The sequence below is a fragment of the Xenopus laevis genome, chromosome 6L, assembly GCF_017654675.1.
Source record: "Xenopus laevis strain J_2021 chromosome 6L, Xenopus_laevis_v10.1, whole genome shotgun sequence".
Taxonomy (NCBI): domain Eukaryota; kingdom Metazoa; phylum Chordata; class Amphibia; order Anura; family Pipidae; genus Xenopus; species Xenopus laevis.
The window spans coordinates 109,771,964-109,798,882 of record NC_054381.1 but is presented as its reverse complement, the minus strand read 5'-3'; the positions used below and the strand labels follow the sequence as shown (position 1 = coordinate 109,798,882).

The 26,919-nt window shown below is 39.5% G+C and overlaps 2 protein-coding genes across 2 annotated transcripts; both read left to right on the top strand.

The window, feature by feature from the left end:
• Positions 1-1,301: 1,301 nt before the first annotated feature.
• seh1l.L (SEH1 like nucleoporin L homeolog) lies at positions 1,302-22,754 on the top strand. Its single transcript, NM_001096124.1, is given in 9 exon segments — positions 1,302-1,427; positions 3,940-3,990; positions 5,423-5,569; positions 6,582-6,793; positions 8,655-8,753; positions 10,094-10,234; positions 16,403-16,560; positions 17,171-17,321; positions 22,089-22,754. Coding segments are annotated over 9 exon segments (1,083 nt in total). The 5' UTR covers positions 1,302-1,316; the 3' UTR covers positions 22,102-22,754.
• On the top strand, positions 10,460-15,840 carry LOC121394708. The gene is made up of 2 exons (XM_041566356.1): positions 10,460-11,281; positions 11,357-15,840. The coding sequence occupies exon 2, from the start codon at positions 12,702-12,704 to the stop codon at positions 15,519-15,521; it is 2,820 nt and encodes a 939-aa protein (XP_041422290.1). The 5' UTR covers positions 10,460-11,281; positions 11,357-12,701; the 3' UTR covers positions 15,522-15,840.
• Positions 22,755-26,919: the final 4,165 nt, after the last annotated feature.

Below are 26,919 nucleotides of genomic sequence, written 5' to 3'. Positions count from 1 at the left end.
TATATGGAGGCAGGTATTTTCCAGAAGGCCGGTATTTTTCAGTAGGGTTGCCACCTGGCCGGTGTTTTACTGGCCGGGCCGGTAAAAATGATGGTTGATCCCAATTTTATTAATAGGGAAAAAAGATTTTTTTTCCAGAAAAGGTGGCAACCCTAGTTTTCAGGCTGATCTCCGCTCTTTGTACCGGTACCAAAGTGGCCAGGTCCGGATTTGCATAGAGGGCGCCCCTAGTAGGCAGGCCCGGATTTGTGGAAAGGCCACCTAGGCCCGGGCCTAGGGTGGCAGGATCTTAGGGGGCGGCATGCTGCCCAACCACACCCACATTGGTTCAAAAACACTGGGAATGTGCTGGAGATCAATCATTTTTTAAATTTCCTATGCACCATTCCCCATTGATGATGAAAATTTGCACGAATAAAGGGGAGGGGACAGGGGTGACAAATGGCAGTGGGCCTAGGGGTGCCCACTATGATGTCAAGAACATTGCAAAAAAAAAGGTAAGTTCTGCGCAAATGGGGGCAGGCCGAGGGTTTTTTTTAAAAGGGTATTACAAATTACCGGCAACTGCATTGCTGGTAAATTTGTAATACAGGCCCGGCCTTGGCAGGTGTTTTACCGGCTAGGCCGGTAAAATTTTCATCATGGGGACGGGAGCAATGGAGATTGGGGCACAGGAAATGTAAAAAACGATTGGATCTCCTGCTCATCCCCAGTTTTTGTGAACCAATGTTAAGCAGCATGCAGTCCCCTAAAATCCTGCGCCCTAGGCTCGGGCCTTGGTGGCCCCTCCACAAATCCAGGCCTGAAAGTGGCAGCTATAAGCTTGTATGAAATCCTGCTCGCAAGCTGCCCATAAATTGGCCAGGACACTTTTTTTTAATCAGTAGCATTGTAATTAGCTGTAACCCTAAAGGTTCACTCGCGTTATTGCCTCTAAAAGCAGCAAGCCACAAAAACAGCTCGCACTGCAGGGAACAGCGGCACATTTATTTTACAGGCCAGGGCTCAGGAGAGTTTATTCAAGTAATCGCACGCAATGGCAGATACAAAACAGTTCTTGGAAAGCTGTGCGGCCTAGCAACACACACAAACCCCACTTCCCTTTTTCACAGATAAATGACGGCAGTACATTGCGTATTTAGCATGCGACCGGACTGATGAAAGGAAAAGCGCGAAGTGTTGCGCATGCGCGGACTGGCTGTGGTGACGTCAAGCTCATGTCTGCGCTAGGCAAGTGCAATTCCACGCTGCTTTCAGACGTTTAAATTGAACCCACTAAAAACCGAGTCCTATCGAAACCGCGCGACTTGTGCACTATGTTTGTTGCACGAAGCATCGCTGCCGATCACAAAGATCTCATCCACGATGTGTCGTTCGATTTCCATGGCAGGAGGATGGCGACATGTTCCAGCGACCAGAGTGTGAAAGTAAGCGGTAGAATTCTGTACCCCCCCCCATTACAGGAAACATTGGGCCCTCCTGCTGTTGCTGAGCTGCACAAGTCAAAATTAGAAGTGTGTGTTCTATTGATTCTTATGGGTAAAATGCAGATTTGGGAAAAGACATCTGTCATAGCTGTAAACATACTCCAGTGGATCAGCTTTGGTCTCTTTTTTTTCTCCAATTTCAACTATTCCCCTCCCCTTTTTAAAGGAGGAGGGTTTTTTAAACCGATGCTCATCCTAAAGTACAGCCGCTATAGAGCACCCTGTTTGTCATATCTGTTCTTAAAAACTGCAGGGCAGCAGTGTTACTGGGCAATAGACTGCTTAATGTTCTTTTCTGAGTGGTCTCCTGTGTATTTAAAGATGATGTGGATCTGTCTTGCACATGCTTAAGGTTGGAGATCACTTTAATTAAAACATCACACCCAGCGACAACCCTGGTGCAATATAACACTATTTTAAATAATCTATAATCTGGTTGTACTTTGGTCTGCTTAATTCAAATAAAGGTACCACCTCCCTATACTAAGAACCCCACCCCCATGACACAATGCAATAACTGAGGCACAAAACAAGTTAAATAGGGGACAGACGCTGCTTACTACGCACAATTTTTATATAAAATGGGGGACAGAAGCAGCAGAACCCTAGCATACGATGCCAAAACACAAAATCCCCCCTCTGTAATTCCAGCGATAAAAGCCCCAAACCTCTCTCGCATTAAAACCCTGAGGATATATCGAGTGCATGTGCGACACACAATAAAGCACTCTATACTTCCCAAATAAACTACTCATCCCTCTGACTTACATCAATATATAGATAACATCCCCCTACCTCACCTTACACCACAGCAAAGGGACCTTCTATACCTACCCTTCACTAAGCAGGACAATTTCAACTCTCTAACCCCTGGGAAGACCCCGGGACCAGACAGGCTCCTGACTACAAAGAACTCATTCATCAAGTAATTCAGTTTAATTTTGAGAAAGCATTATGGCTGGTCAAATTTCCCAAACCAACCTCTACATTCTACAAATTACTTCTGTAAATCTCTCCCTCACCGTTCCAGTCAGCCTACATTGAATGGTGGTAGACTCTCCCAGATCTAAGTGAGAAGGACTGCGAAGAGGCCACTGATAGAGCCTTCTACTTCCTTATTTCCATAAAAGATAAACTGATCCGGTTTAAGTGGCTACATCAGTTCTATATTACACCTATTAATGAAAAAGCAATGGGGCGCAACCTAGAAGCCAAATGCCACAGATGTAGGGCTGAAGGGGCAGATTCTTTGCATTTGGCCTGGCATTGTCAAGCAGTAGCCCGATTTTGAACAGAAGTCACTACGCTGGTGGCCAAAAGCAACAATTTCCAAATAAACTAACCCCCAGGTGTGCATTTTCAGGATAGTGGACAAGTTAGTCACCACTACCCAAGCCAGACAGAGATACAGGACTTTACTTTTCTATGCCAGGAAGCTTATTGCTAAAACATGGATGGGACCTAACTCCCCAAACGTTTTGATAAGCTATTGAGTGTTTATTGGGGGGTGGGGGGATGGAATTCAGGATGTTTCAGCAACCGAGGAACAATTTATGGAATAATGACACCATATTATATCTGTACAACTGGGTACCTCTCTTCATTATTGATAGACATCATAGTACTTACCACCTCACCATCAGGAACAAATATTAAAAATGTAGTAGAGAATAAACTGACTCCCACTTCAGAATCTTCTGCTGTTGTAGTTTATTGTGCCTTTATACACAACATGTTTCACTTGAGAAACGGGTAATCCCTGAAACATGTTGGTGTACAGAGGTACCGCAATCTGGGCCCTATTGGTGGTCTGCACTGGTGCAGTTTAGGAGGGGGAGCATGCTCTTTGGGGGGCTTATGGTTTTTAAAAGGCTCTACTGTTTTGTGAAACCAGAATTATTTATTTTTTTAACATTTATGAAAGATTTGTCTGATCTTTTAACTTTTCATTTCTTTTTATTCAGCACTTACATTTTTAATTATCAAAATACTTCTCCATTTACAATTGTTTTAGTTCATCCAGAAAATGTTTTCCATTTATGAGCAATTGAAAATGTTATGCTTTGGGACAAAACCTTTTGTGTCAGCTCATATTGTATCTATGTCAACCAAAAGTCATTACAAGTTTTTCAAACAGCAGAAAATGTATCACAATGCAGAGGAATGTGCTGCAACTAAAAAAAAAAAAAAAGTACTAAGAAAGTAATCAATACAGAAACTTTTCCTGACAATTTGTACACTAGATTGTCTGCTAAGCAGATTTCTCAAAAATCGCCAGGATAAAAAATGTGAATGGGAGCTGGAGATTAAACATAGCTATTTTAGTCACCTACAACATGGGAAGCTTTAGGTCTATACACCTATCACTCACATATAAGCTAAACAGAATGCATTGCTCTCACACCTCTACAGAATATGCTATGAATCAATTATTATATATTTATATTTGTAGGTTTGGGACAAAAGTGAAAATGGCAATTGGCATTGTACTGCGAGTTGGAAGGTGAGTTCCCTTATTGAAATGTCCTTTATATGTACTGTTTAGTGGGTATATGCAAAATAAGTGCAATGGACTTTTAGAAAATGGCCTTAAAGGTGGTTAAGCTCAAAACATACAGCTGCATTCCATGGATTTACTGGGGCTTAGTGCATTAACCCATAGCAACCAATTAGAGGTTGGCTTTAGATATATAGCATGCAGGGACTGTAGATATTTGCAGTGCAGTTGAGGAGATTGGTGTCAAAAAAAAGCAAAGTATCTGCAATCGTTTAGACTAACAAAGTATAGCAAATCTTATGTCTGTAGAAAGAAAAAGATGCCGTAAAAAATCCAAAACAAGTGTTTCTACTAGAACACCATTGTGGTCAAAACTGCCATTCTGAAGGCCTTTTCCACCTGCAGTAGAGTGAATGAACCAGTAAAAGACCAGTGACACCAAAAACCTGTTTCATAAACATTTAAATACAATAAATTCAATAAATACGGATACCTTGCACTCGTAAAAAAAATGTTTGGTTTAAAGGGGACCTGTCACCCCAAAAAAATATTTAAAATCCTATTTTATCACATTAGTCAAGGAAAAGGAACTTTAATTACAGTATATAAATTATTTGAATCTTGTTTCCTTCAGTTACTATACTAAGTCATAGTGAAGAGGCAGATAATATTTGATTGACAGCTGAGATTTCTAAATATGCTTACAACAGTTATGAATGCTTTAATAAAAAGTAGAAATTGGATTTCATGTTTAATTTGAAAAGGATTTTTATTATACAGATTTTTGTGTCTGGGTGACAGGTCCACTTTAAAAACACTACTATAGTTTATATAAATAAGCTGTTGCAAAAGGGCATACGTTTAAATAGGCAATAATGGTTTTAAATCCAGAAACACAAACAATGGTCAAATGTTATTTATAACTCTCTACAGAACTATAAAAGGAAAATCTTTTGAGTGTAAAATGGGACATTTGTTGCCTGGAAATTGTTTTGTAGGTGTTTAATCAACAATTAATAACATGATATTTAAAAAAAATTATATATTTTTGCTTTTGGATATTATTACAAGGTTTGCTGATTGAGTAGTACTGGGGAAAGCGTCTTATGCTACATATTGCACTATTATCATACCCAGATTAATAGGCGTTGCTTGCCCTCCTTTCCTACCCAATTGGTTCATGTCCAATACTGTAAGTGTGCATGTGTGAGTCTGATAGAAATTGGGTACCCCTTCCACTCATCTTGGCTGTGGACTTAGCCAGTATAGTCTGGTGGTGGTACATACCGCATGTGCCAGCATAGAAAATATGGTTTCAAAATACTATTATGATATTCTTGGACAGTATAATACACACAACAGTCTTGGTGAGTCTGCAGTTTCCTTGAACTTTTTCTTATTCTGCAAGGATAATAATTTTTTTATGTTTGTTTAAAAGACTCACAGTGGTTCAGTGTGGCGGGTTACATGGGCTCACCCAGAATTTGGCCAGGTATTAGCGTCTTGCTCGTTTGACAGAACTGCTGCAGTGTGGGAAGAAATAGTTGGTGAATCAAATGATAAACTACGTGGACAGAGTCATTGGGTAAGAACTATCGGCAGATTTTCCCAGCATTGAGCTTATATGAAAACTGTATATATGATTGTATGACATCTATCACATGGGATCCATTTTTGGATAGAGTGCACCCTGTAAATATTTTTTACATGGCTGATATGTGTCAGCCATGATGAGCATAATGGTTTCACATATGAAGGTATTCTTATCTTGATTTTACATCATGAGGGTTCAAGCTGGAAGAATTCTAATTCACCCCAATATGTACAGATTAAATGCAAAAATGTATTCTCCCCTTTCCAAATGACATATTTACGGTAGTTAATTTTGTGAAAGTAGTAAACTACTGTTTGTACTCCACAACCATGTGCTCCGCTAAGCAACTGAGAGAGGGTCTGACAATGAAGCTATTTGATGGCAAAATGTCATCTCTTTTTTTCAACACCTAAGCCCCCTGATCTCTCTAACTTCCATTGTTAAATCGGCCACATGGATTCCAATAAGCAGTGTAGTAATCAGACTGGACACATCATTCCATTTTTGCTTCCACCATAACACCTATTACATTTAGTACTATTTACAAAGTGTAAAACAGATCTAACAAATGTTAGTTGACCTTTGTAACAAAGCATAATTGGCACCCTTTGTTCAGTGGGATGCAGATATTGGTCCTAAGAGTATATTTTGAATCCCTGTTGTTAAACAAGTTTTTAGTTCATGTTGTTTTCTAAAAGAGCTAGAGCCAAGTTTCCAGCAATTATTTCACAAAACTCATTTTTATAACGATATCAAACATTGTTTTCAATTGAAAGTAAAACCTTGTGTTCTAATGAATGAATCTTTTTTTATAACTCAATAGACCATGTCTTAATGGCTTATGTCTTCAACGATAACAACAAAACAGGTGTTCCGAGGTTCCATAAACTGCTTTATCAAGTTAAAACTTAGAGGTGGGATAGCCCAGAATTTTTAGCAGCAAACAACGTTTTAAGGGGATATGTATGTTTGGTCACCCATATTAAATCTGATTGTTCTTTAGGTTAAAAGAACAACACTAGTGGACAGCAGAACTTCTGTTACCGATGTAAAGTTTGCTCCAAAACACATGGGCCTGATGTTGGCGACCTGCTCTGCAGATGGAGTGGTGAGAATATATGAGGCCCCTGATGTTATGAACCTCAGCCAGTGGTCCCTCCAGCATGAAATCTCTTGCAAACTGAGTTGCAGTTGTATCTCTTGGAACCCCTCTAGGTGAGGAAAAAGCAAATACAATTTGCAGACAGTTTGTGGTGGTTTCAGAGGTTTTAATTGTATCCGATTTGCTCATTTGAAGGAACATTACCTTCAGTAAGTAAGGTATGCCAACAGTGACTGTATTCAGTTACCTGATACCCCAGGTTGGTGCTTCTATCAGCAGAAAACTACAGTGGTTTTTTCACAGCAAATGGGGACTAGTGATGGATGAATTTATTCTGCAGGTGCGAATTCGTGGTAAATTTGCACGTTTCGACCATTTCGCCGCTGGCGTCCGTTAACGGACACCCATTGACTTTAATGCATGTCAAATGTCACCGGCGTCTAAATTGTTGGTGGCGTCAACTTTGACGCCCGTGAATTTACGCTGGCGTCTAAATTTGCGTTTCTTTAATTTTCCGTTAATTTCGAGGGGAACCAAAACAGGACAAATTCGCCCATTACTAATGGGGACCTCATGCCCATTTCAATGCACAGGCTACACAAAGGAAGTGCTGAATGGAAAATAAAAGTAATTGTGTGGGCAGGCACTATATAATTGACAATTGAGATTTTGAAATATGGGTAAGGGACCTGTTATCCAGAATGCTTGGAGCCTGGGTTTTCCAAATAACCTAGAAAATCTTGTAAACATTAAATAAACCCAATAGGCTGGTTTTGCTTCCAGTAAGGATTATCTAGAATGCTCGGGACCTGGGGTTTTCCATATAAGCGATCTTTCTGTGATTTGGATCTCCATACCATACATCTACTAGAAAATCATTTAAACATTAAATAAACCCAAAATGTACTGTTTTATTATTACAGAAAAAAAGGAAAGCTTTAAAAAAAAAAAAATTTAGTCTATGGGAGACTGCCTTTCTGTAATTTAGAGCTTTCTGAATAAAGGGTTTCCAGATAACTGATCCCATACCTGTGCATTTATAATGGGTATGGATATGTTAATAGAAAAAGAATCTGGGTTTAATTTAAAAATTACTTATTATACAGCTTTTTATGTCTTGGTGACAGGTCCCCTTTAATACAATTTTTTTTTTTATTATAGTTTATGCTTAATTAGGAAAAGGCAAAATTGAAACTGGTTTTAAACTTGGTTCATGCAAGTGGTTGTGGGATAGGTAGTTGATTAGAGTATGCTTAGGGTCATATTACACTAATCATTTTCTTCGTCAGGGCATCTAAACCCCTTATACATCAGGCGATAAGTTGCTGAGACAGCAGCTTCTATTAGCCTTGATTAGCCAGCATAAAAGCAAAACATTTCAAAGGTACCTATTGGTATATTTGAATTAAAAACTAAACAGAAATGTTTCAATTTATGATAAAATTGATAGACAAAATACATTTTCAGATGAAGGCCTGTTTTTTTTTTCTCTCACAAAGAAATATATAGGTGTAGATTGCTCCTTTTTTAAATATTTGGATCATGGTTATTTTAACTTTATAAGTGTTATCTTTTCTCTTTAAATAGTTAAATATGAGACTGATAATGTGTACAGAATATGTTTTTTTTCCATAATTTTCCATATAAGAAGACATATTTCATATGACCTGATTTAAGCAACATGGCAGCTCTTATTTATAAATGAAAACATCTTTAAGATATAACTACAGAGTGATTAGAGGGGAAAAAACAGTAGTAGATTAGTAGCATTAATTTTAAAAAGATTAGAATCCTGCATGTTTTTTCTAACTCCAAGGAGATTGTAGCAAGCATTGCAGCGCATGAATACAAAACTGTAAAGTTGCAGTTGGTAAAGCAAGCTAGTACTGCAAACTTTATAGTTCCCAAGCCAGAAAATGAATTTGCCTGTTGCACACACCTGAATTTTTTTTTTTTCTTATTTGGTTATTTTAGCTCCCGGGCCCATTCTCCTATGATTGCTGTTGGCAGTGATGACAGTAGCCCAAATATCATGGGAAAAGTACAGATCTATGAATATAATGAGAACACAAGGTATTTGTTATGCCTTTCTCTGACTTGGCACATGGAAACGGCTTGCATTTATTTCTTTATCGCCAATAATCAAGTGTGTCCTCTTTGTTATTGCTGATTGCTTAGGTTGGTTCTTTAAAGAGTAAGTAACACCAAAATATATATACTGTTAATAGTAGGTTCATCATACTGCCCTATGAATTTGCAATCATTTGACCAAAACTACAAAATGCATTTCCTTTGCTTTACGGGCAGTTCCTCATTTAATATCCACGGCCTGCGTTACTCTGCATTCAGGCTCCTGCTGTAAACCTGAAGTCATCGTTGGGCCAGAATTCTTAGCAACCTGTACAAAGAAAATTTGTGTTTGCTTTGGGGAGAGGTGTGTAACAGGCCACAAACGTAAAGTTACTCTGCTGATTATCAAAGTTCCCCTGCAATAAAACTTTAAAGACAGCCGACTTCCTGTTCAGAGCAGAAGCAACCACATACTGTATAGTTGTGCATGTTGTCTGGTGCACCATAAAAATGAAAACAAGCACACCTCCACCACATTGTCTGCTGTGCATTTGCTCTATGTGGAATCTTCTAGCAGAACATATTTTGTAAGGGAAATAAAGGGTGATGTAGCAAAAAAAAAAAAATATATATGTGGGAGTAATATGTATCTATTATTAATAGGTTTAGATGCAAATTATAGATTAAAGTAGATTTGTGTTACTGTTCCTTTAACGCACCAAACAAGTTCATTTGCCCTTTACTCTTTATATCATCCATTTTATTTCTAATCATGCTACTTCCTTTTATTTTTAGATGTGAAGTATAAATTGGTAATGTAGTTACTAAGAAGATTTTTTTTCATATAGGTGATAAACTGCATCTAGTTTAATGAATAATGTTAATTTTTTGTTAATGATCTTTTAACTGTTGCTGTGCTGCATTTCCTAGTAAACCTTAAGTGATGTTTTAGCAAGCAGCTCTAGCTCAGCAACAGCTGGTGGGTAGTTGGTTCAGTATCTCAGACCTAAAGCATCCACCATCATAAATATTTGTCTGCATTTTGGTTATAAAGTATACAGATGTAAACAAGCTTTTCTTTCAGTATGCTTTTATTTGGCTATTATGTAACACTATTACATGTTCTACCATGACCTCCCTACTAGTTTAACTTTATCTTTCTACAATTGTGTACTGTATTTATATTATTAAGCACTTTCTATCCATACCTCTCATTTAAAACTATAAAATTGGTCTATAATCAAATTGCTGCAGAACATTGTCTGAAATAATTTAAAAAAATGCTTTCACAATGTTTTGTAGAATGCTCATAATATGCTTACACTTGTCCCTTATTTTGTCAGAAAGTACGCTAAAGCAGAAACTCTAATGTCCGTGTCTGACCCTGTTCATGATATTGCATTTGCACCAAACTTGGGGAGATCTTTTCACATACTGGCTGTGGCAACCAAAGATGTCCGAATTTTTACCATGAAGCCTTTAAGGTAGATCTTAGATAATGTTTTATTGTTTAAAAAAATGTTACTTAATAATACTTAAATATTTCCAAATATAAAAGTCTAATTTTAAAAGGAAGTTCTTACAGTAGAATAAAAAATATATATCCTGTTTGTCAGTAGACAAAGAATTTTGTATATATATATATATAGTCAAATACAAGAGTCCTCTGCACTCAACCCATTATCAATATATTTAAGACAATGACATTTCCCTAAGTCACCCATGGTCAGCATTCACCAACGGGTTAACTTCCCCCTGCAGGCCAGCGGACAGGACCTCCCACTATCAATTTAAAAGTTCCACCTCTTCCCTTACCCCCTAGTCTTTTTTGTCCTGTCCGGGCCAGGGAGAGGATAGCCTGTTGGATGAAGAAACAGGACTACTACAAGATTCAGTAAGGGCCTAATATTAGCTCCCCAGAGAAGGGGTCAGCAGGGGCTTACTTACATGCCCGTGTCTCTCCTCCCGTCTGCGGGTCAGGGGGATGCGGAGGAAGCATGGCCGTGTTGGGCGATGTTTGGGGCTGATCCTCCGGCTGGGCTGGTCAGGTGAAGTCTGAAGACGGAGTGCGCCATTAACTGCACGCCGCTTACTATAGAATGAGGAGATCGCCGTGGACCGGAAGTGACGCGGCGCGGCAGAAGTGACGCGGCGGCCATTTTGGATGAGGGCAAGAGCGAAAAAAATTTCAAAATGGGAAAAAGAAGGTATGGAGGCGGTTTTTGGCGCTAAAACTCCAGCGTCCTAGCCTGGAGAAGGCTGATTTCATTGGTGGGGCAGTCAGTGAAAGGAAAACATTGATTTATGCAGGAGTCTGACCTGCCCTATTTAAAGCAATACACACTTCCTGTGGGTGCCATTTTGCCATCAGTTAAGCTGAGCATTTATGCACACAGGTACGTGGGGGGTATCAGCTGAGTTTTCTTGTATTCTAAGACCAGTGGCTGATTACTTTTTTATCTATTCTCTTAACCAGTTTTTCCAATGGAACCTGGTATGACGGGGAAAGCCTCTCACCCTAAAGGGAAAAGGTGATGTATGAGGTCAGAGAGAATATGGCAGAGATGAAGGGCTCAGTTTCTAACATTGTTGTTATTTTCATGCAGCCTTCCTGCCACAGATGTAAGAAAAGACAAGTCTCCAGAGAAAACGATTTCTGCAGAGAAACAACAGGAACCTGGGTCCTCTGTTTCACAAGAAAATCAATGGGAATCCTTAGCCTCGGTGATAAAACAGGCAGTTATTCAGGGATTCCAGGAGGTGTCAGGCACTAAGAAAAGACCAAGACACCAGCATGGAAGACAGGGGGAGTCTTTTTCAGATGTATCTGAGGGAGATCTGTCATTTGACTCGGACGTCCTCTCTCAGGCAGGATCAGAGGAGGGCGAGATTGATTCGGAAGAGGAATCAACATTTGATTTAGCGGTGATTGACCCGTTAATAAGAGCAGTCAGACAGACTCTAACTTTTCCAACAGAAATGACAAAGTTGTCATCAGCGGATAAACTCTTTCCATCATCAAAAAAGAAATCCGCATGCTTTCCTGTACATTCGTCTATCAAGGAGATAATTGCGTCAGAATGGAAGAAGACTGAGAAAAGGGCTCAGACAACAGGGAAATTCAACAAGAAGTATCCTTTTGACGAACAGGATTCAAAAACCTGGGATTCACCACCTAAAGTGGATGCGGCTGTGGTGAGGCTGGCTAAGAAGACAACACTTCCAGTAGATGATGCGGCAGTCTTCAGGGAGCCAATGGAGAAGAAGATAGAGTTCAATCTAAGGAAAGCTTTTGGGTCCGCAGGGGCAGCCTGTAAACCAGCTGTTGCTCTGACTTCAGTGTCTAGAGCTTTGAAGGTGTGGTTGTCAGAACTTGGAGAAGCGATATCTTCTAATGTAAAGAGACCAAAGCTTTTAGAGATGTTGACAGATTGTAAAATGGCAACAGAATTCATATCCGAAGCTTCGATAGACCTAGTGCATTTCTCGGCAAGATCTATGGCACTGTCGGTGGCAGCCAGAAGGGCTTTATGGCTGAAGACGTGGGCAGCGGATACAGTTTCTAAAACTAATCTGTGTCAATTGCCTTTTGAAGGTGAGATGTTATTTGGAGAGAAGCTCGACGCAATTATTAAAAAGGTCTCAGGTGGAAAAAGCGTGTTTCTGCCACAAGAGAGTCAGGCAAAAAGACCACGCTTTGAGACGAACTACAACAAACCGAAGGATAAGTCATTCAGGACGTCTAAACAGTACAAGCCTGGTAGAGAGTATTCCAGGCAATCTTCTTGGAGATCAGGACGTCCAAGTTCCAGAGGGGCAGCGAAAAAACCGGGATTTTTTTCCTCAGCCCCATCTACTTCCGGTCGACAATGAAGGTGGCAGGGCCCAGAACATGGTGGGTGGCAGGTTAGCCGATTTCTCTCATGTCTGGGCCACAACCATTCGAGACACATGGGTACGAAACGTGGTGGAATCAGGGTTTTTTCTAGAATTCAAGACGGTACCCAGAAGAGATTTTTTCATAAGGTCTGTGGTCAAGGAGACCGAGTCAAGCAAAGAAATAGCCCAGGAGTACTTGAAGCAGTTGTTCGAGTCAAGGGCAATAGAGTTGGTCTCTCCTCAAGAAAGACACACAGGTTTTTATTCGAAACTTTTTTTAGTAAAAAAGGCATCAGGCGCATTAAGACCGGTGCTGGATATGAGAAAACTGAACAGATTCCTGCAAGTGAGAAAATTCAGGATGGAATCCTTAATGTCAATCATGCAAGTCATTTCAAGAGGAGATTGGCTGACGAGCATAGATTTAAAAGATGCGTATTTTCATGTTCCAATCGCACAGATGCACAGAAAGTATCTAAGATTCGCAATAGACGATGTGCATGTTCAATTCAAGTGTCTTCCGTTTGGTCTAGCCCAATCCCCGAGGGTGTTTACAAAGATATTGGTTACTCTCATAGCGGAATTAAGAAAGGAGGGCTTGGCGGTGTATCACTACCTAGACGACATCCTGGTGGTAGCAAGATCAAAGGCAGAAGCAGAGATTCAGACTGCCAGAGTAAAGGAATTTTTGCTAGATCACGGTTGGATAGTAAACCTGGAAAAGAGCAGTTTAATTCCCGCTCAGACCCTACAATATTTAGGGGCTTTGTTTCAAACAGACAGAAATTTAGTCAGTCTTCCCTTGGAGCGTCAAGTAAAGGTGGTCGACTTGATAAAAGATTTCAGGAAAAGAAAGACAGTGTCCGTGCATCATTGTCTGAAAGTGCTGGGATCCATGTCGGCAACTATACAGATAGTGAGATGGGCAAGATGGCACTTAAGACCCTTACAGGTGTTTCTTCTAAGAAATGTAAGGCAGCCTCATCTACATTTACAGAGGAGGCTGTTCGTACCACAGGAGGTAAAGAAGACCCTGTTATGGTGGTGCAGACGGAAGAATCTGGCAAGAGGAATGCCGTTGGAAGAACCAGAGTGGGTGATATTAACCACAGATGCGTCAAGCATGGGATGGGGAGCCCACATAGGCGAAGAAGTGGTTCAGGGCACTTGGAAAGGAGAAAATGTGCCGTCAAATCTACTGGAGTTGAGAGCGATAAGAGAAGCCCTCACATATTTTTCACACCTACTGAAAGGAAGACAAGTAAAGGTTATGTCGGACAATACCACAGCAGTAGCTTATTTAGCAAAGCAGGGGGGCACCAGAAGCGTGTCCTTGCTAAAGGAAGTAGAACCACTATTTCAGTGGGCAGAAGGTTGGCTAGAAGGGTTGACCGCGGTCCACCTTCCAGGGAAGGAAAATTGGAAGGCCGACTTCCTCAGTCGGACAATGTTGGACCCAGGGGAATGGAGCCTGCACGATTGGATTTTCGAAGACATAGTGAGAAAGTGGGGGCGTCCAGAGATAGATGTGATGGCATCCCCACAAAACCGGAAGTGTCACCGGTTCTTTTCAAGGTTTCCCTGCAAAGAGGCAGAGGCGGTGGACGGCCTGAGTCAAAGTTGGTCACAAGGCAAAATTTATGTGTTTCCACCATGCCCGTTAATTTGGAGAGTCTTGAAAAAAATAAGGAAAGACAGAGCAGAAGCCATTGCGGTAATCCCTTTCTGGCCCAGAAGGCCATGGTTTCCTCTTCTTCAAAAGCTGGCCATAGAGAAGCCCATGCAGATTCAGAGCTTTCCAGGTTGGCTGACGCAGAGATCAATCCAGATCCAAAGGCACAATCATCTAGCCTTGATGGCTTGGCGGTTGAGAGGGGAAAGTTAACACAGTTGTTTCAGAAGGAAGAAGTCATAGACTTTCTGTTGAAGTCAAGGAAACCAAGCACTTCCCAGCAATACTATAGAGTATGGGAGAAGTTTGTGGAATTTGCTACAGAGAGAAAAGAAGACCCTTTGTCTCCATCAGCTCCAATGCTGGTAGAATTTTTGTTTTCGGGGTATAAGAAGAGGTTGCATTGTAGCACACTGAGGGGTCAGGTGTCTGCAATTTCGGCATTAACAGGGAAGAATTGGGCAGAGAGACCGCTGGTGAAAAGATTCTTTAATGCCCTAGTAAGGGTAAGACCAACGAAAAGAAGTTGTCTTCCCTTCGTCCTGAAGACCTTGTCTGAGTCTCCATTTGAACCATTGGAGAAGGCCTCCGTTTGGAATATGACGCTAAAAGTGATTCTTTTAGTGGCTGTTACATCAGCCTGTAGAGTGGGAGAGTTGGCAGCTCTGTCAGTTTCGGAGCCACATACAGTGATATTTGAAGATCGAGTTGTGTTGAAACCAGCATTCGGGTTCCTTCCAAAGGTCATGTCCAAGTTCCATATGGACTTAGAGGTTATTCTGCCTGCTTTCTTTCCAGACCCAAGATCTGCAGAGGAAAAGATGTGGCACACCCTGGATTTAGTAAGGGCTGTGAAGATTTATATGGAAAGAACAAAAGCATGGAGGAGATCAGAGCATTTGTTCATAATACCTAACGGGTATAGGAAAGGTCAAGCCCCAACGAAGAGAACTATTAGTTCCTGGATCGTGGCGGCCATAGCAAAGGCATACAACGTGGCAGGAAGAGGAGTACCTAAAGGGTTGAAGGCTCATTCTACCAGGGCATTGGCAAGTTCCTGGGCGGCGCAAGCCAGGGAGTCGCCAGAGAGTATCTGCAAGTCGGCAAGATGGTCGTCTTTAAATACATTTGTTAAACATTACAAATTGGATGTATTGTCTTCCCAGGAAGCTAAATTTGGGAGGAAAGTTTTACAGTCTGTAATGTCTTCCACAAATTAAAAGTTCTGTTTAAATGCATTTTTTGTCCCGCCCTCTGTTTTTAGCTTGGGTATGTCCCGTTGGTGAATGCTGACCATGGGTGACTTAGGGAAAACAGGAAATTGTTTCATACATACCGTAATTTCTGTTTCCTGGTCACTTCCATGGCAGCATTCACCGGGGAGTTTCCCACCCTTCATAGGGGACAGCTTTAATACTGAGACTAGGGGGTAAGGGAAGAGGTGGAACTTTTAAATTGATAGTGGGAGGTCCTGTCCGCTGGCCTGCAGGGGGAAGTTAACCCGTTGGTGAATGCTGCCATGGAAGTGACCAGGAAACAGAAATTACGGTATGTATGAAACAATTTCCTGTTTTTGTGCATACTGCTACTGAAAAATGCCTTACCCTTTAAACAAAACAGGGATTGTTTGTCCATATATTGCAATATATTTAAGCTGGCCAACTACGTCAAAGTCATCCTATATCTGGCCAGTCCTATGCTCAGTTTTATCGAATTCATTAAGAATTCTATTGCTTCATTATACATTTTACAAAGGGACTAGGTTTTACCTGCAACTTACTTGCTGCTTTCAAAGTAAACCCCCATACTTGGCTGCCCTTTTATTAGACACCAGTGGGATCACCTGACTATAGCTGGGAAGGGTGGGAGCTACAACATAGAGCTGGTCACTGCTCCTGTATAACTATAACAAACAAGTTTTAAAAAATAGTGGTGAGCACAACTTTCCCTTGTTTGTTATAGATATATATATATATATATATATATATATATATATATATATATATATATATATATATATATATATATATATAATTTTTTTTTTTTTTTTTTTTTATTATTATTTATTTATTTATTTTTATTTCTTTTTTCTTTTTTAAAGGAAGGAATTGAGCTCTTCTGGAGGGGTGACAAAATTTGAAATCCACACAGTAGCCCAGTTTGATAACCACAACTCCCAAGTGTGGAGAGTAAGTTGGAACATAACTGGCACAGTCTTGGCCTCATCTGGTGACGATGGCACTGTTAGACTGTGGAAGGGTAAGTCCATTTATACTGTACAAGAACAGTGAAACAATGGAACACTAAAAGATAAGTAAGCCTTTAAAATAAGTGAACGCAAAATTGATGAGAGCGCTATTCCAAGAACTTTTGCAATGCACATTCATTTTTTTTTTTTTTTTTTTAAATTCCAAGATATCCAAAAGATACATGTACTGTTAATATGAATGAGTTTTGTTACAACAGCAGCACCTGCTGGTCATTTTCCAACCATTCTGATAACCAAGTAGTCAAGGAAGTTGTCAGGAGAAAGAAAGAGGCTGCTCTGATGTGTTTCTGGTTAGGAAAGATTTGAGACGGGTTTCTAACTGTTTTCCTAACCAGAAGAACATCATCTTGAACTTTTGTGTATTATGTTATTTGGAAGAGCATTTTGCTTATCAAATAAGCCAGACATTCTAACTGTCCATAGCACTTTCTGGATTTTATTTTGTACTTTTACAGAGGGAGCAAAGCACATCTGCTTCTCTAGACATTCCACCGCTTTTCTACCACAATCATTTGGATACCTGTCTGACTGAATTTTAAGCTTGGAATCAAAAAACTCAAATGCCATTTTTTTTCTTTTTAACTTTCCTCATACCTTTAGCAAATTATATGGACAACTGGAAGTGCATTGGTGTTCTCAAAGGAGATGGCAACCCTGTCGGTAATTCTTACCAAGGCTTTTTTGGATCCTCTGTTGGTTCAGCTGGTCAGAGTCTACAGAATTCTGTAAATGGAACACCGTCTTCTGGCAGGTGAGCACTAACCTAAGACATAACTTTTAAAGGTATCAGGCATTGTGATATTTCCACGTAAATATGTATGTTCCAGTTATAAAATATAGTTTAGAACAGTGCTGTCCAACTTTTGTGGTACCGAGAGCCAAAATTTTACTAGCCTATGTGGTGGAGGGCCGATAATGGAAGTCAGTGTTGACCACTCCCCCTTGTAAACCACACAACCACAAGAACTTTTAAGATCATATCCACATTAACGGTGGTAGCACACCAAAAAAAACAAATGGTTGGTGCTCACTGCACGGAAATCATATGTGAAAAATTGAAGTCATGTTAAAACATAATCTTAAATCCATATACCTCATCCTCTCCTGTGGATACAGCACCCCCAACACATGATTAAACACCTTAGGGGCCCTTAACAACAATTTCCAAATGCTAACAAACCCCAAGAACAAACTCCTAACAGGCTTACATCAAACAGGTAGTGTAGGGCAAGTAGAGAATGGCACACACAAGCAGCACTGGGCAAGCAGAGAATGGCACACACAAGCAGCACTGGGCAAGCAAAGAATGGCACACAAGCAGCAAAGGGCAAGCAGAGAATGGCACACACAAGCAGCACTGGGCAAGCAGAGAATGGCACACACAAGCAGCACTAGGCAAGCAGAGAATGGCACACAAGCAGCACAGGGCAAGCAGAGAATGGCACACACAAGCAGCACAGGGCAAGCAGAGAATGGCACACACAAGCAGCACTGGGCAAGCAGAGAATGGCACACACAACAGCACTGGGCAAGCAGAGAATGGCATACACAAGCAGCACTGGGCAAGCAGAGAATGGCACACACAGCAGCACTGGGCAAGCAGAGAATGGCACACACAACAGCACTGGGCAAGCAGAGAATGGCACACACAAGCAGCACTGGGCAAGCAGAGAATGGCATACACAAGCAGCACTGGGCAAGCAGAGAATGTCACACACAAGCAGCACTGGGCACGCAGAGAATGGCACACAAAAGCAGCACTGGGCAAGCAGAGAATGGCACACACAAGCAGCACTAAGGCAGAACAGAGCATGTGACCGGAAAAGCTATCATTCTAATATGTACTACATACAGTGACACAGTGCTGGTGCCCCACTAGCATTTTAAATAAGGTGTGAACAATGAGTTTCAGTCTGGGTCTCAGGTATGAACAGTACAGGCCTTTAGGATATAAACAATAGAGGTGTCACAAGTGTGAACAATACAGGGGATTAGTATGAATTTGAGGTTTAAAGAATGCAGGGGCCAGTTAATCTCTGTAGTGATACTTTTTAAATCTTACATATGGTAATCAGACACAGCATGTGGGGGGCCACAGAAGGGGGGGTCGCCAGTTGGACATCCCTGGTTTAGAAGATGCTGGAGACTGTATTTCAGTTATCCCACAGTGTTCCAAACTTTATTGCAACCATTATAGAATTCACCAATCAAAGACATGCATTTTATCAAAACAACACTAAGGGGTTATTTAGCAAAGTCTGAATTTATCTCTATATTTTCTGCTACAAACTCCGATCATATCCGCTCAGGTTTTTTTGCGCTTTTTATAAAATTTTCCTGAAAATTTGCTTTGCAGGAAAAAATAATATTTTCACGTTTTTTTGGATTTTTCATCCGATTTTTTTAAAATTTTTCACCCGAAATCTTCGGGGTATCGCATGAAACCCAGCACACATCAAAAAATCAATTGGACTTCTCCCATTGACTTATATGCAACCTCGACAGATCTGAGATGCTGGATTTTCATCTTCTGGGTTTAATAAATTCCAAAAAAAAACGAATTTTTGTGATTTTTGCATTCGGAGTTCCCTACAGGCATGGCCTCTTGGGTTTTAAAGCCCTTTATTATAGGTTGATTTACAGTACTTCAAATAACACACAAATTCTGAGGTATACATTTATGCAGCATTTCAGGAGTAAATATATATTTTGTTACAATTCCCACAGACTAAAGAGCTATATGATGTAAACTTTATTTTTAAGACTGTTTTAAGACTAAAGAGCTATATGATGTAACCTTTATTTCTGAATTCCATTTTGTTTTATAGTCGAACCAATTGTTAAATACAGTGTATTTTTGACATGCTTTATATTTCACTGCAGAACACAAAAGCAATATGAATCGCTAATAGTTAACAAAATGCGAATGCTAAAAAAAAAAGGGGGGGTTTATGGTGGTTTTATAGGAGGAGGAAAGTGCTGGAAGGTGGTAGGAGAATCTCTGAATCTCTAGTAGCTACTGTTTTCCCTGCCCCACTCCTCGATTCTTAGCATTTTCTAGCACCTATCCTTGTTTTATGTGTTATGGCTGCCACTTTTTGTTTTAATCATTTTTCTCGCGGTTAAATATCGACTTGTTTCTATTTTTCTGCGACTGATGTTTGATGTCTGTGCACTTTTGTTACAAACTCTCCTATATTTCTTTTCTCCCTAATCATCTTCATAATTAGTTGTTCTTAAAGCAAATTACCCCCTCCTCTGGAGTTATTTTCTCTAGTTTGCAGTTCTGTCAGTGCAGACGTTTGTCTTCATTTACCTCTGGAGGTGTCTGCACTCATAAATAAGGCCTACGAGAAATACATTTTTCAGTCCAATGTCCAAAATTCCCCTTTCAGGTTTTCTTTTGATGTGTTTCCTTTTATTTTTGTTCTCTCATATCCACTTCTGTGGCTTACAGAACACAGGGCACGTCAGACTTCTTAAAAATCCCTCAAAGTAACAAAATAACCCTAGTTACACTCCTGTTTTTTTGTTCACTGTTAATTTGCCAGTAGTACAGTTTTCAATTTGGGTGAATTTAATATTATTCAAATTTAAAAATTGTTGAAGACATATCTACTTGTACATAGTTGTTAATTTTTACTCCAAACTTGCAATATGGTTTTTGCAATCTCATACCTGGCAAAAACCAATGGTAAAATGGGCAAACATAATTTGGTTTAAAAGATTGAATGTAAAAAAAAAAATTCAGCCTTTGGGGATAAACAATTTGTCGTTTTTAGAATGGTTCCACCGTGATACTGGGGCAGCATTGCCATATGTTTGCATTCCCTTTAATTTAGCGAAGCTTTAAGTTACAAAATCAAACTAAAGCTTAAAGAATAAGGAAAGGCTTTTAAATAGTTAATCTCCTATCACAGTCATAACTCCAGTGGTGTCATCCGTGTATTTAAGTCCTTTCTCATGCAAGCCCTTTTTAAGTTTGTAATCGTCACTGTAGAAAAAAAACTTCAATAAAACGCTAATAAATAGAAACACCCATCATCCACCTGTCCCTCACAAAGACCAAGACCCTGCTACATGTGCAGTTGTTAGAATCAGCAGGCAGAGCATTAAAAAGGATTTGTGAAGGCGCTTTGTGAGAGCGCACGATATTCAGTGACGCGCTCTGCGCATGCACATATAATTAGGAGTGGCCACGTTGATGACACCACACTCCAGAAAATAGTGACCGCGAAGATAAATGGGTGAACTTATCCAAGGGCACAGGAGGAGAACTGCATACATTTTTATAAAAATAACTTCGAGATCATGTACTACAACATACTACAGAGTAGGGGAAAAGCCATTCCTTGTCCTTTAACTACAACTTTAGAAGTAGGAAATATAGAAATATTGTACATAATGTTTTGGGCTTCTATAGCAGCCCAAGGCAAACGCAGCTCTTCAGCAGTAAAATGTCTACAAAGTTTTCCTAGTAGCTCCCCATCGTCTTACCGACACACAAGAAAATGAATATATAGTATATAAATGTCACAATATAAGGCTGATTATTATATCATTCAGATTATTGGTACATGGCAGCTCAGAAACCAGAGATCTGGTATCTGGAAAACCCCAGGTCCTGAGCACTCTGTATAACAGGTCCCATACCTGTACAAAGAAAATAGTTCAAATAAAATATTCTTAACAATATGCATGAAATGTAATTAATGAAATCCATTAATTTTGCTAAGCCACCACCAGACATTCCTATCTCTTAAAACCCTGTAAAACTACTGTTGGCATTTTATTTAATTTTTGCAATTTGAGATTAAATGCATGCCAAGGGCATGAGCACAGCAATGTGAATTTCTGGGAGAAAAACGATTTTGTAATATTTCTTTTTTAAGGTAAGTTTGAATTCAACCAATTAACCTTGCAATGCCACTGCTTTTCATGTTTAGTGTACTAATTTAGTTATGTAATCCTCTTTCTTCTATTCACTTACATAGATGGCATAGAGTATTTAAGTTGGCAACCCCCCACCCCCACAGGCCTGACTAATATTAAAAGCAAAATAGTTTTGGTTATTTCAGAAACCAAAATGTGTTGTAGTTGTGTTGCTGCATTATTCATGAGTAATGTCCACTTGCATTGTCTGTGTCTGCATTAGGTGAAACAGTGTGAATAATACAGCTGAGCCATGATAAATTTGCACAACATATACAAGTTTTATAAAATGTTTTTAGAGGGTTAGATGTTTAAAATTCAGTACTAGTTACAGTCCCATGAATAGTTACATGCAACAAAATTTCATGATCTGTTTATATTTTTTAGTCTATAAAATTATCTGGGATGCTGCCACTTTTTTTTTTTTTTTTTTTTTTCAAACTTGGCTGTATTATTGAATTCTAAATGTTTTTAGAGACTAATGGGTTTAATTTAATACCGTTTCTGTTTTTTGCTTCTGGTAATGACATGGTTTTTACATTTGTGATGCAATTTTCCTTTTCCATTTGTGTTATGTCCTTAACAGAAAGCACAGCTGATACCAAGCTAACTGGAGTAACTTTGCTGTTTTGCTGCTTGTTGCATGCACAGGAATGGATGCCGAACTCCTTTCCCCCCTCCCCACCACAGTCTGAATCATCCCAAGATACACGGGCAGCCTGCTTACTTCTAGATGCAGATCAAAAGACCCTTTTGTGTAGGTTTATATTCTTGTTTAGAGAAAAGAGTTATAACATCTTAGCTAATTTCTTTGTCTCTATGTAAATGCATCTGGTAAAGGTCTTTGCTAGAAAGCAGGAGAATTTTCATTTTTTTTTTCAATTGCCCATGACCACTGGTTTTGAGCCATCAAGGTGCTAGATAAATATGAACTGAAATAATCTTTTATCAAGTTACATAATTATGTAGATACTATTGTTGGACATTTTTTGTCTTAGATTTAACTTGTAAAATGATCAGCATTTGTAAATAATTGATATGTAAACAAGTTTATTAAAGATGGTTATAGTGGGGGGAAAACTAATTTTTTTTTTTGTTACTTTTGCGTCTCATAAAAAATGCAAATGCTATATTGCTTTACAATAAATGCACTAATTCATAGCTCCATGCTGCTGTAATCCCACATTTCTTTTTACATGGTAAAGGGTAAGTCAAAATAAAAATGTGCCTAATAAAGAAAACATAAGTCTAAGCAACTTTCCAATATACATTTATTAAACATTGTAAGTGCTTTTAAAATTGTTTGTAAAAACAATTGCTATTGAATGCAGCATTTGCTTAACTCCTGGTTGTTACTGTTTAAACAATGTTGCAAAAGTCCGAGTTCCCCAGCAAAGACAGGTCTGTTAAAGGAACAGTTACACTAAAACATTATTAAAAAATCCATTCTACCCTGAACTAATAGCTCCCTGCGTAAAGTTTATTATCAATATTGTACGAAAACACTGCTTCCAGTCTACTCAAATAGGGCGAATTTTGGCAGAAGTCAGATTAGGAAGAGGTGTTGAGTGCCACATGTTGGATCCTGCAGAGTGAGTGACTCCTTTTGAGTAGACCAGAAGCAGTGTTTTTGCACGGGATTTTTTAATAAAACATTGATAGGGCAGAGATATTAGTGCAGGGTAATAAAAATGCTTGTAGTGTTACAGTTCCTTTAATCAGCTGCCTTGTCTTACATTTAATCAACAGTTGTCCCGTTCTATTCTCAGCCCTGGTCACTCAAACACTGCTTTCAGTAGCATTACATATACAGGTAAGGGATCCGGAAACCCGTTATTCAGAAAGCTCTGAATTATGAAAAGGCTGTCTCCCATAGACTCCATTTTATCTAAATAATCCAACATTTTTAAAAATGATTTCCGTTTCCCCGTAGTAATAAACCAGTACCTTGCACTTGATCCAAAGTAAGATAAAAATAATCCTTATTGGAAGCAAAACCAGCCTACTGGTTTTTTTTTTTTTTTTTTTTTTAAAGTTTACCTGATTTTCTAGTAGACATAAGTTATGACGATCCAAATTACGGAAATATCTATTATCTGGAAAACCCCAGGTCCTGAGCATTCTGGATAGCAGGTCCCATAACTGTACAATAACATAAAAACCATAACAATAAATTTATTAGTTGCTTAGAATCAGGTTTTCTTTAATTAGGTAAAAGATATTTTTTGGGTTTACATTCCCTTTAAACTTGTGACGACCTTTACTAAGTGACACAAATAATTTTATTCTATGCCATAAAACTTGACGCTCAACGCAGGAGCCTTTAACAAAGACTGTTCCATTGGCAATTGGTTGTCCTGTTGAATTTATATTCCCAGGATCCTCCTGACAACCAGAGGCCTTTGAACGGTACTAAGAACTGTAACTGAAGGACCACTTACTTACTTATGAACTGGGGTAGCTGGGCAGCAGACACATGGAACTGATAGTACATCTCCCTTTTATAGTATGATAGCATCCATAGCATAAAGCTATGGATATGGTAGAAACCAGCAATGAGACAAAATTGTCATCAGCACAAACCTGTTGGCCTGTCCATTCCTTGACAAGAACCCAGAACAGTTTTTTCATTCAGCCTGTGTAGGACCTGGGCAACTCCAAACAACTACTGATGGGTTCAGAAACTCCTACCCAATAACTTTCACGTTGGGCATAGCCAACTTAGTATGCTTGAGACAAGTAGCATCGTTTTCACTTTGTAACCTTATTATTGTACCAGCTCGATAGCGAAACCTAGGGACTTGTCAACATAATGTTGTCTTCTTGCGAGACGGGTTTAAATTTGTGAGACCATTTTCCCCAAAACTAGGATTGACATTGCAAGGTCAGTGGCAAAACAGTGGGGCCCAATTATGGTGGGGTCTTAGATGTTTACAGAATTAAAGTAGGATGAATACTTAATGTATCTGTAACCTAATTATGAGCTAATTGGGCAAGGCATAGGCCTATGGTTTTAGCTGCTGTGTTCAGTATCTTCCTCCATACACATCTATTGAACACCAGTGCTATCAGTTTAGTCTGTCGGGTGAAGTTGAAACTGGTACTGCATGTAGCATTTTGGCCAGAAAGAAGTTCTGTTTCAATAGGAAGCAACTATTAATAACCTGCTTCACAAAGCAGCTGCTAATCTTAGTCTGACATAAACCTTGTATAAATGACCGTGCAGTATTAAACAATAGACTGCGTCAGACCTGCTAGAGTCCTGCCCTAACAGTAGCCTTTTTGTAACCCTTTCAGCAAGTGTTTGACGGTGAGCCCAGGGGCTATACACTGGAGCCTTTAGCAGGTAAAAGAAAATATGAATGTTTACAATTCAGAAAATACCACTATGACAGTTACAAATAGAAAAATACAATGAAATCAGTTGCACAAGGTGAAACATGGGACAGTAAATTTTATTTTTGTACCCAGTTTAATAAAGCTTATTTTTGTTCCTGTGTGCCTTTCTAAATTTTACTCTTCAGTTCTTTCATTCACTACACTTTTTTTTTCTTTTCCTTTCCCCTTGTCCTGCTTTTTGTTCCTTTCCCCTGTTTCAGGTATTCCTTTCACCCAGTGGAAAACCCAAAGGCTGGATCAAGATGGTCCAGCTATGCCCAGTTTATCCCTCCACCTCCACTGATAGAGCACCCTTGTGATGCTGACCCTACGAACCTTACGTGTTCAAACTCTCGCAGACGATACAACCCCCCACTTCTTAACCCCTTATCTGAAAATCAAGGGGTATAAGTTGCTGCCTTATTTCTTTCTAATTGAACCTATTTCATACTTTTACATTTTTGATGACTGCTTGTAGACTTAAGGTAGGCTAGGCTTAAGAAATTCATGCCAGAATTTTCCTTGAAATATGCCTGTTGAGACTTGGTGCTAGAAGATCAAATGGTGTTCATTTATGATAATGGTAAAGTGCATAAGTAACCTTTTTTTTTTTTTGGGAGCTAATGCATTTCAGTACAAATTAGTCCTATTCTCTGCTTGTTAGCTTTCATTCCTGTGTATAATGCAGTAAACTTTGAATGTAGTATATGTGAATTTTTGTATGACTAATAAAAGCCTGGTTAAAAATAACACCTGCTTGAATATCTTTAAAAAAAAAGAAAAAAGCGACTGTGACTGAGATATATAGTATAATAACATCAAATAGCACAAAATGGCCAACGCCTATAGTTTTCACATAGCTTCAAGTTGGATTTTTGGTCAAAACTCACAAATTTGAATTGAGAATAATCCAAATTTGAGATTTATCATACCTGGACCCTGGGAACAATTTAAATTCGATTTGCCACCTAAAACCTGCCAAGTTCATGTAGAAATCAATGGTAAAGGTCCAGTGACCCATTTAAAGATGTTAATAGCCTTCCTGACATTCAAGTTTTTTTTTCGGAGAAAAAACCTGATTCGAGTTTAGTTGAACGATTCAAATTCGATTTGAGTTTTAGGGCCCTTACTCACGTACATTTGAAGCTGCGCTCCCCTGCTTTCCGGTTTTATGCGTTCAGCCGCAGGGGAGCGCAGGAGTAGATGCGCTGAATTATTTTCAATGCGGCTGTACTCACAGACACATGTAAGTGCTGAACGCAGGTAAAATTTAACATGCTGCGTCCCAACCTGTGTCTTGCATTCGTCTGAGTACAGCCGCATTGAATCTAATTCAGCGTGCCTACTCCCTTGCAGCACATAAAACCAGAACACAGAGGAGCGCAGCTTCAAACGCCTGTGAGTAAGGGCCCTTGGGGTCGGTAACTTTCGTTCAAGTTTTAGATATTCTATTTTTTTCTTAAGATACTATTCGAATTTCAATACTATTTGAGTTCATTAAAAATTTAAAAAAAAAACAACATTTTTAGACCTTTGATTAATCTGCCCTTTAATGTTTTGCATCTCCTGACCACACTATAATTTAGAGACTAAGGGTAGGACTACACTGACGTTTTCTGCACGATCCGACGTGCTGCGACAAATCGCATGCGATGGAAATAAGGTAAGTTAATGCATTGTCGCAAGGTGTCGCAGCATTGATCCGACACGATTGTCGGCTGCAGGCGCAGCGCGTTGGATCGTGCCGAATTACAATTACTTTCACTTTCTATTCAGCACTTCCTAGATGTCACTGCTCTCCCCACATTCCCCCATTCTCTTTAGCATTTAATTGTGTAGCCAGGGCATGGGGATGGACATCAGGTCCCCCATTCTGGTGCACAAACAAGATTCTGAGATGATGAAAGGCTTTCCTTAAAAACAGTGTCCACAAAATGGCTGCTGCCTGCTTGCTATAATTTTGAATTCCCAGACTGAAGGAAACAAGATTCAAATAATTTATATAGTGTAATTAAAGTTAATTTTGCTTGACTAATGTG